Raw genomic sequence first — 11,205 nt, 5'->3', positions numbered from 1 at the left:
TGAGAGCCCCTTGTAATATCATTGTCAAGTCTTATATCAAGATTATAGTTTTCATTTTTTAAAATTTGTACATACTCTTTTAGCTATGCCTGGAAATCTGTGTAGAACTAGCTATTAATTCTTTCATATATATTTGCTAAATACTTTGCTGAAACCATTAGATTCTGGATTTTTTAATGAGTTGTAATAAGTATACAAGTATTCAGATTTTATATATTTTCTGTACCAGTTATAATACATTTTATAGAACAACACTATTTTCAAACTTACTGGCAAAATTATAACTATCCTACTTTTATGTCTATATTTATGTGCAGTGATATGCTCTCTATTTCCCAATACAATGCTTTGATTTCTTCTAAATCACTCAAAAATTATTTAATTATCTCAGTAATCCACTTATTTTCTTTTGCCTTGCAGCCTTTCATTTTCTGCTCATTATTTTGGTTTTCTGTTTTTCTATAATTTCTGCTTTATTACTACTTTTTCTTTGCAGTTTAGTTAGGTTTAATATCTTGCCTATCTCCTTTGCATTAATGCTTAGATAATTGGTTTCAAGATTGTATTAATTTTTTTTTCTAATGGGATTTGGACTCCAAATATGCTGCTAGTCATCACTTTTTCTGTATCTTACAAATTTGATACTTCATAACTTCATATGACAGAGGAGCTCGGCAGGCTACAGACCACGGGGTCAGTAAACAGTTGGACAGCAATCATTTCCTTTGTCTCTAGTTCTTCCATTGTTTGTTGTTGTTTAGTCATTAAGTGGTGTCCAACTCTTTTTGACTCCATGGACCATAGCCCATCAGGCTCCTCTGTCCATAGGATTTCCCAGGAAGAAAATGGGGGTGGGTCTCCATTTCCCTCTCCAGGGAATTTTCCAGACCCAGGGATCAAACATGTGTCTCTTGAGTCTCCTGTATTGGCAGGTGGATTCTTTACCACTGCGCCACCTGGAAAGCCCATGGGATGTGCATAGGTTGCTAATGCTGGCAGTTTCAGACTTGCATGTGGAAAGGATGGTTTGTAAGAGCAATCTCCATATCTGGTGTCATCACTAGGATAATTATCTTAGGTAATTCTCATAGCAAAGATGATGCTTTTCCTGTTTTCATCTTTCTCTTGTTAACATTGTTTGACACATAAATTTTGATATTTGCTTGTATATCAGATATTCCTATATTCCATAAATTAGTTCCAAGTTTTTTTAAAGAAAAATTAAGGCTGTGGATATATATACACATATATATTCTTATATATTAATGTAAATAGATAAAAAACATATACAAGTAAATATATATACAATGTAAGTACATATGTCTATTGTTTGGTTTCTAAGTCGTATTTGACTTTTTGTGATATCATGGACACACCACGAAGCACACCAGGCTTCCTTGTCCTGTGCTGTCTCAGTGAGTGTACTCAAATTCATGTCATTGAGACAGTGATACCATTCAAGCATCTCATCCTTTGTTGCCCCCTTCTCCTGCCCTCAATTTTTCCCAGCATCAGGGTCTTTTCCAAAGGGATGGCTCTTCACATCAGGTGGCTAAATTATTGGAGCTTCAGCTTTAGCACTAGTCCTTCCAAAGAATTTTCAGGGTTGATTTCCTTTAAGATTAACTAATTTGATATCCTTGCTGTCCAAGGGACTCTCAGGAATCTTCTCCAGTGCCACAGTTCAAAAGTATACATTCTTTGGTACTCAGCCTTCTTTATGGTCCAACTCTCACATCCACACATGACTACTGGAAAAACCATAATTTTGTCTATATAGACCTTTGTTGGCAAACTGATGTCTCTGCTTTTTAATACACTGTCAAGGTTTGTTGTAGATTTTCTTCCAAGGAGTAAATATCTTTTAATTTTGTGGCCTCAGTCATCATCCACATTATTTAGGTACATTATTTCATATTTTTATATGAGTTAATACACTTATATGATCCTTTTATACATTTATAGCTAAAAATACTAATGCCATATGCTATTTGAATAAATTAGGTTCTGATAAATATCATCACAATGAATACTATTGAAAGTTCCTACATTAATATAAGACTAACTTCAGCCATTTCATTATGTTATATCATAGGGAAAGGCTATAGATCATTCCATAATGATCCTGTGTGTATGTATGTATATGTGTATATATATATATATATATATATATATATATATATATATATATATATAATTGTATTTTAAGAATATTGGATCCAAAACAGAATAGACAATTATAGTTCTAAGAAGTGATAAAAGATAGAAGACAGGGAGATAAAACAATCAATTATTTATTGTTTCTCTGGTAAAAGTTGCTGTGTGTTTCAGTTATAAATTTTGTTGAAATCAATGTTTTGGACAAAATGTGGTCCACTGGAGAAGGGAATGGCAAATCACTTGAGTATTCTTGCTTTGAGGACCCCATGAACAGTATGAAAAAGTGAAAAGATAAGACACTGAAAGATGAACTCCCCAGGTCGGTAGGTGCCCAATATGCTACTGGAGATCAGTGGAGAAGTAATTCCAGAAAGAATGAAGGGATGGAGCCAAAGCAAAAAAAAGAAACACCCAGTTGTGGATGTGACTGGTGATAGAAGCAAGGTCTGATGCTGTAAAGAGCAATATTGCATAGGAACCTGGAATGTTAGGTCCATGAATCAAAGCAAACTGGAAGTGGTCAAACAGTAGATGGCAAGAATGAACGTCAACATTCTGGGAATCAGCGAACTAAAATGGACTAAAATGGGTGAATTTAACTCAGATGACCATTACATCTACCACCGTGGATAGGAATCCCTTAGAAGAAATGGAGTAAACATCATGGTCAACAAAAGAGCCCAAAATGCAGTACTTGGATGCAATCTCAAAAATGACAGACTGATCTCTGTTTGTTTCCAAGGCAACCATTCAATATCACGTAATCCAAGTCTATGCCCTGACCAGTAACACTGAAGAAGCTGAAGTTGAACAGTTCTATAGAGACCTACAAGATCTTTTAGAACTAACACCCAAAAAAGATGTCCTTTTCATTATAGGGGACTGGAATGCAAAAGTAGGAAGTCAAGAAAAACCTGGAGTAGCAGGCAAAGTTGGGTGTGGAGTACAGAATGAAGCAGGACAAAGGCTAATAGAGTTTTGTCAAGAGGACATACTGGTCATAGCAGACACCCACTTCCAACAAAACAAGAGAAAATTCTACACATGGACATCACCACATGGCCAACACCAAAATCAGATTGATTATATTCTTTGCAGCCAAAGATGGAGAAGCTCTATACAGTCAGCAAAAACAAGACCTGGAGCTGACTGTGGCTCAGATCATGAGCTCCTTATTGCCAAATTCAGACTTAAATTGAAGAAAGTGGGGAAAATCACTAGCTCATTCAGGTATGACCTCAATCAAATCACTTACGATTATATAGTGAAAGTGAGAAATAGATTTAAGGGACTAGGTCTGATAGACAGAGTGCCTGATGAACTATGGACAGAGGTTCATGACATTGTGCAGGAGACAGGGACAAGATTATCTCCAAGAAAAAGGGATGCAGAAAAGCAAAATGGCTGTCTGAGGAGGCCTTACAAATAGCTGTGAAAAGAAGAGAAACAAAAAGCAATGGAGACAAGGAAAGATATACCCATTTGAATGCAGAGTTCCAAAGAATAGCAGGAGAGATAAGAAAGCCTTCCTCAGTGATCAGTGCAAAGAAATAGAGAAAAACAATAGAATGGGAAATACTAGAGTTCTCTCAAGAAATTAGAGATACCAAGGGAACATTTCATGCAAAGATGGGTATAATAAAGGACAGAAATATTATGGACCTAACAGAAGCAGAGATATTAAGAAAAGATGGTGAGAATACACAGAAGAACTATACAAAAAAGATCTTCACTACCCAGATAACCACAATGGTGTGATCAGTCATCTAGAACCAGACATCCTGGAATGTGAAGTCAAGTGAGCCTTAGCATCACTACGAACAAAGTTAGTGGAGGTGATGGGATTACAGCTGAGCTATTACAAATCCTAAAAGATGATGTTGTGAAAGTGCTGCCAGCAATATGCCAGAAAATTTGCAAAATTCAGCAGTGGCCATGGGACTGGAAAAGGTCAGTTTTCATTCCAATCCTTAAGAACGGTAATGCCACATTGCTCAAACTATCTCACAATTGCACTCGTCTCACACGCTAGTAAAGTAATACTCAAAATTCTCCAAGCCAGGCTTCAGCAATACATGGACCATGAACTTCCAGATGTTCGCGCTGGTTTTAGAAAAGGCAGAGGAACCAGAGATCAAATTGCCAACATCCGCTGGATCATCAAAAAAGCAAAAGAGTTCCAGAAAAACATCTATTTCTGCTTTATTGACTATGCTAAAACCTTTGAAAGTGTGGATCACAATAAACTGTTGAAAATTCTTTAAGAGATGGTAATATCAGACCACCTGATCTGCCTCTTGAGAAATCTGTATTCAGGTCAGGAAGCTAGAGTTGGAACTGGACATGGAACAACAGACTGGTTCCTAATAGGAAAAGGAGTACGTCAAGGCTGTATATTGTCACCCTGCTTATTTAACTTATACGCCGAGTACATCATGAGAAACACTGGGCTGGAAGAGGCACAAGCTGGAATTAAGATTGCCAGGAGAAATACCAATAACCACAGATATGCAGATGACACCACCCTTATGGCAGAAAGTGAAGATGAACTAAAGAGCCTCTTGATGAAAGTGAAAGAAGAGAGTGGAAAAAGTTGGCGTAAAGCTCAACATTCAGAAAACTAAGATCATGGCATCTGGTTCTATCACTTCATGGAAAATAGGAGGGGAAACAGTGGCTGATTTTATTTTTCTGGGCTCCAAAATTACTGCAGATGGTGATTGCAGCCATGAAATTAAAAGATGCTTGCTCCTTGAAAGGAAAGTTATGACCTCCCTGAAAGTGAAAGTGAAATCACCAGTGGTGTCCAGCTCTTTGCAATCCCTTGGACTGTAGCCTACCAGGCTCCTCCATCCATGGGATTCTCCAGGCAAGAATACTGGAGAGGGTTTCATTTTCTTCTCCAGGAGATCTTTCCAACCCCAGGGATTGAGGCCAGGTCTCCTGCATTGCAGGCAGATGCTTTACCCTCTCAGCCATCAGGGAAGCCCATGATCAACCTAGACAGCATATTAAAATGCAGAGACATTACTTTGCTAACAAAGGTCCATCTAGTCAAGGCTATGATTTTTCCAGTGGTCATGTATGGATGTGAGAGTTCGACTGTAAAGAAAGGTAAGTGCCGAAGAATTGATGCTTTTGAACTGTGGTATTGGAGAAGACTCTTGAGAGTCCCTTGGACTGCATGGAGATCCAATCAGTCCATCCTAAAGGAGATCAGTCCTGGGTGTTCGTTGGAATAGTTGATGTTGAAGCAGAAACTCCAATACTTTGGCCACATGATGTGAAGTGCTGACTAATTTGAAAAGTTCCTGATGCTGGGAAAGATTGATGGCAGGAGTAGAAGGGTATGACAGAGGATTAGATGGTTGGATGGCATCATCGACTCAATGGACACGAGTTTGGGTAAACTCCGGGAGTTGGTGATTGACAGGGAGGCCTGCTGTGCTGTGGTCCATTTGGTCACAAACAGCCTGACATGACTAAGAAAATAAACTGAACTGAAACTGAATCATGGTTAGGAGGATTCTTGCCCTTTGGAAAATTGGATTAGGCATCGATTTTATTTTGCAATAAATTCAGATTTAAAGACTGAGAAGATAGGCCCAAAGCTCCCTTATATTTTAATACTTTGCTCCACTTCCTATAAATGCAACTTCTTATGTATAAGCATAGAACATTATTAAAACTAAATAATTGGCTGATGTGCGGGGATGACCCAGAGAGATGTTGTGGGGAGGGGGTGGGAGGGGGATTCATGTTTGGGAACGCATGTACACCTGTGGTGGATTCATGTCAATGTATGGCAACACCAATACAGAATTGTAAAGTAAAAATTAAAAATAAATAAATAAATAAATAAATAAAAAATAAAACTAAATAATTGGGTTGTGCATGTGTGCTAAGTAACGTCAGTTCTGTTCTTCTGTTTGTTTCCCTATGATCTGTAGCTCACCAGGCTCCTCTGTCCATGGGATTCTCCAGGCAAGAATAGTGGAATGGATTACCATGCTCTCCTCCAGGGGATCTTCCCAATCCAGGGATCAAATCCATGTCTCTAACATTTCCTGCATTGTCAGGTGGGTTCTTTACCAAGAGCCAAGTGGAAAGCACAGTAATTTTGTTACAATATTAATTAAATTACATACTTTATTTCTATACATCAATTTTTCTGTCAATATACCTTACCTGTTGAGGATCAAATCTTAAATCCTTCATTGAATTAGAGATTATGTTCCTTTGCTTTCCCCAATTTGTGAAAAAATCTTGTCTTTCCTTGTTTTTCACGTCCTTAATACATTTGAAGAGTACTGAGCAGGTAGTTTTTAGAATTCCTCCCAATTTTTCTGGTGGTTTCTCACAATTGTTTTGAGGTTGTATAGTTTCTGTGGATCACATTTTGTCATAAAGATGGCTGAGAACTGAAGGATTGATGCTTTTGAACTGTGGTGTTGGAGAAGACTCTTAGGAGTCCCTTGGACTGCAAGGAGATCAAACCAGTCAATCCTAAAGGAAATCAATCCTGAATATTCATTGGAAGGACTGATGCTGAAGCTGAAGCTCCAATACTTTGGCCACCTGATGTTTAGGGTTGACTCATTGGAAAAGACCCTGATGCCAGGAAAAATTGAGGGCAGGAGAAGTGGGCAAAAGAGGATGAGATGGTTGGATGGCATCACTGACTCAATGGACATGAGTTTGAGCAAGCTCCAGGAGATGGTGAAGGACAGGGAAGTCTGGCGTCCTGAAATCCATGGGGTCACAACGAGTTGAACAAACTGGGCAGATGAATAACAACAACAGCAACAAGCTTCTGTGGAAAATACTACAGAGGCAGTACGTCCTTTTCAGTACTTCAGGGAGAATATGTTATCTAGATGTCTTATCACTGACGTTAACTTTGTTAAATGCAGTTAATTGCTATCTTTTAGGCCTTTGCATCATAAAGATTTCCCTCTGAATTTGCTTTGGGGGAAATACACAGATTGTAAGTTGTAGCAGAAGGTATCATTCTATGATCTTATGATTAGATCTCAGTGTTTTAGTGAGCCTAGAAGGGCCTTCATAAATGTTTTTGGTAAAGTCTTTTCCCTTGGAATATAAGTCATTGTATGAAGAATAGTTGGGGATTATTTCAGAATGGTTCCTCATCCTGTTTCTTGCCTGAAATGATAATCTTCCCTTTCAATGATAATCCTTCGATAATTCTCACTCTCAGCCTAGTAAATGCTCAGTCTCCAGTAATTTGTCAAAGTTTTGGTATGTTATAATTCCATGTTATTGTGTTTAAACTACACTTTAATAATTTTATTTGATTTCCTTTGACCTGTGGATTGCATAGTAAGATATTATTTAGCTTGAAAATAGTGGATTTTCCAGATATCTTGTCATATTAATTGCTAAATTAATTACACAGTCTTCAGTAAACATACAATATATGACTTAAATCTTATAAATTTCTTGAGACTTATTTGTCACTCAGAATAAGATCTAGTATGACAATGCATTATGTTATTTTGGAAAGAATAAGTATTCTTTAATGTTGAGTGGAATGTTCTAAAAATGTCAATTTGGCCAGTTTGATTGATAAGGTTGTTCAAATCTTTCATATATTTCCAATTAACAAAAAAACTTTTTCTACCAATTATTGAGTGAACTGAAAGTTCTGACTGTAATTGCACATTTGAATGCTGGTGTCAGATTCAAATCTGTCAAATTGTGTTGAGTGTGCAACCAAAATTTGATTATGTAGTTTGGTAAAAGTCAGTGAAATCATTCTGTGAAAATCACTTGGGTATATAGAACCTATAGTGAAGTTTATTTCATGTTTAATTATTTGTAAATTAGATTAGTAAAATTTATACTATAACTGTATTTTTTTTTTCTTCTCATAACTGCTTGTTAAACATCAGCACACTGTTTCTCTGAACACATGCATTGAAGGGTCTGGACTTTATTGAGCACTAAATTCCATGAGTCATATCTATGTCAACAAATGCAAAGCAGTATTTACATTTACATAGAATCTCTCAAGCAACAACTGAAAAAATAAAAAGTCTCATAAAGCAAAGAGACAAGCAAATATGTAATTCTGGAATAACTGGAAAATTCACACCTATGATGCAAACATGATGGACAGGGAGGCCTGGCATGCTGCAGTCCACGTGGTCGCAAAGAGTTGGACACATCTTAGCGACTGAACAACAACAAAATGATGCCTGAGAGCCCAGTATACATCCCAATTCTACCTGAAGCTATTGTCAAATTGAGTAAAACACTTTTTACGAGCAGATGTAGTAAATGGTTTTGTTGAGACAAGAAAATGTAAAGGTCATATGGATGTTTTAAACATTCATACTCTCAGAAATTGTTAATTTTTTTGCAATTTTTCATTAGGTGCAACCCTGTCTCTGTAAACACTTCTTAGAAATGCTCATTTTTTAATGGTGAGAAAATAAACTCAAGTATTGAGTTTCTAATGAATATTAAGGAAAAGTGCTCTGATGTAAATTATTACATTTGCTTATACATTCCTTGTACAAGAAGATGGAAAATAAATGTGTAGATGAATACTAAATGAAGTTTTATTCTTACTAGTGTAAAGATATAATAAGAACTTATGGAGAAGACTTATTATGTCAAGGTTTCAATAGTGCAAATGTGCTTAAATTCACAAACCCCAAAGTTCACAAAATTCTGAAATAATTTATACGCACACACATACATATACATGTATATATATAAATATATAAGAATGTATAATATCATGTAAGAATCGAATTGCCAGTCTATGTCCGATGCAGGATACGGCACGCTTGGGGCTGGTACACGGGGATGACCCAGAGAGATGTTGTGGGGAGGGGGGTGGAAGGGGGGGTTCATGTTTGGGAATGCACTCGTGGTGGATTCATGTCAATGTATGGCAAAACCAATACAGAATTGTAAAGTAAAATAATAAAAAAAAAGAATGTAATTTGTATGGCAAAACCAATACAGAATTGTAAAGTAAAATAATAAAAAAAAAGAATGTAACTATAAAAACACTGAAAAACATTTCAAGATATCATTAATATATCAGAAATTTTGAGAACTATCTGGGTGAAGCATATGTTTAAATTGTCTAAAAAGTCAAAGAGATGCTATCAGATTTTAGGCAGAAAAAGGCATGCCAGGTTATTTCTATTGGTGTATTTGATGAGCTCCAGACTAACCATGAGCAAATGAAAAGAAAATAATGGGCTATTGGATCAATCACTGGTATTGCAAGTTAAAGATGATTCATGTTGAGGTATTGGGGTCTTACAGAAATGTCAACTCCATATTTGTAGTAACTCTGAAATTTAGTCCAAAAAGCATATTAAATATTAAAATATGGACTTCACAATGAAGTTATAATGTCTGTGTCCCAAATAGAATAGATCAGCATACATAATGTAAAAAACACAGGATATACAAAGATAAATAGAAACACACTAGATGAAGGAGACTTTATACTCACAGAAGGGTTGTTTTAATACTCTGTGCTGCTATATTGGGAGAAATCATTTTTTAGAATTGCTTAATGATAACTTGTATTTAGCTCTTTATTGATGCCCAAAGGGAAAGCTCTTCAGTGATTGTTAAATCTAAATTTTAGAATTTTTATTCACTGTCATTCCAGTTTATGTAACATCAGATCACTCTTGCACAGAAAATTTTCAGGGCATGCAAATGTAAAGAAGATTGTGAATCAATTGAGATCAAAATGGAATATATGGAGACTAAAACCTGAAGTAAGCAAAAGTTGAATATAGTAGTGGATGCAGAAATATAAGAATATTCATAACTGTTATAAGATTTAACGTTCAGGTCATGCATTTGTTTACAATTAAAATTTACTTGAGAAGCATTTCTTGACCAAGTTCTTAAAGGACTGCTTTACCTGCTGGTTCCTTAAGGAGTAAATGAAAGGATTTAGCATTGGTGCAACAGAGGTATTAAGCACTGCTACACCTTTGGTTAAAGCCACTCCTTCTTTGGCTGAAGTTTTGACATACATGAAAATACAACTTCCATAAGAAATGGAGACAACAATCACATGTGAGGAACAAGTGGAAAATGCCTTTTTCCTTTGCTCAGCAGAGGGGATCCTCAGAATTGTTTTAAGGATGAATACATAGGAAAGAATCACTAATGTTAGGGTTACCATGAGTGTGAATACTGCCAGGAAAAATGCCATGAGCTCTAGGAAGGCTGTGTCTGTGCAGGAGATCAGTAGCATGGGAGAAGAGTCACAGGCAAAGTGGTCAATGATGTTGGAATCACAGAAATCCAATTGAAGTCCCATGATCACAGGTGGGAAGATAATGAGAAACCCAGCCAGCCAAGAACTAATGACAAGCTGGTTGCAGATTCTACTATTCATTATTGTTGTGTAATGCAGTGGCTTACAGATAGCCACATAACGATCATAGGACATGACAGTCAAAAGGAAAAATTCTGTTAAACCGAGGAGTATGAAGAAAAACAATTGAGTCATGCAAGAATTATAGGAAATGGTCATATCCCCTGTTACAATGCTGACCAGAAATCTAGGAATACAAACTGTTGTGAATGAGATTTCTAGGAAGGAGAAATTCCTAAGGAAGAAATACATGGGTGTTTTGAGGTGTGGGTCTACCAGAGTAAGGGTGATAATTGTCAAGTTTCCACTTATACTCAGTATGTATGTGCAAAATAGAAATAGGAAAATCAAAACATTTAGCTCTGGATCATCTGTTAATCCCAGAAGAATGAACTCTTTCACAGAGGTGTGATTTTTCATTTCTTATTACTGACTTATTCCAAGTCTGTAAATGCAAAAATAAGCAAGATTTAGTGAGTATGGTTTTATGGATTTTATCTTTTTAAAAATCACTTCTGGTTTAAGAAATGTGTGCATGTGTGTGTACTTTGTCATTCAGTCATGTCTCACTCTTTGTGACCCCATGGACTATATAGCCCACCAGGCGCCTCTGTCCACGGAGATTCTCCTGACAAGAATACTGGAGTTGGTTGCCATGCCTT

General features: G+C 36.5%; 1 protein-coding gene across 1 annotated transcript; it reads right to left on the bottom strand.

Moving 5' to 3' along the window:
- Positions 1-10,027: 10,027 nt before the first annotated feature.
- On the bottom strand, positions 10,028-10,963 carry LOC120857382 (olfactory receptor 6C65-like). The gene has a single exon (XM_040232823.1). It carries the CDS (start codon positions 10,961-10,963, stop codon positions 10,028-10,030), a length of 936 nt encoding a protein of 311 aa, XP_040088757.1.
- Between the last annotated feature and the right edge of the window lie 242 nt (positions 10,964-11,205).

Source organism: Oryx dammah, unplaced genomic scaffold, assembly GCF_014754425.2.
Source record: "Oryx dammah isolate SB20612 unplaced genomic scaffold, SCBI_Odam_1.1 HiC_scaffold_29, whole genome shotgun sequence".
Lineage (NCBI taxonomy): Eukaryota > Metazoa > Chordata > Mammalia > Artiodactyla > Bovidae > Oryx > Oryx dammah.
Note: the sequence above shows the minus strand (reverse complement) of the source record. Positions and strands in the feature narration are given on the sequence as shown.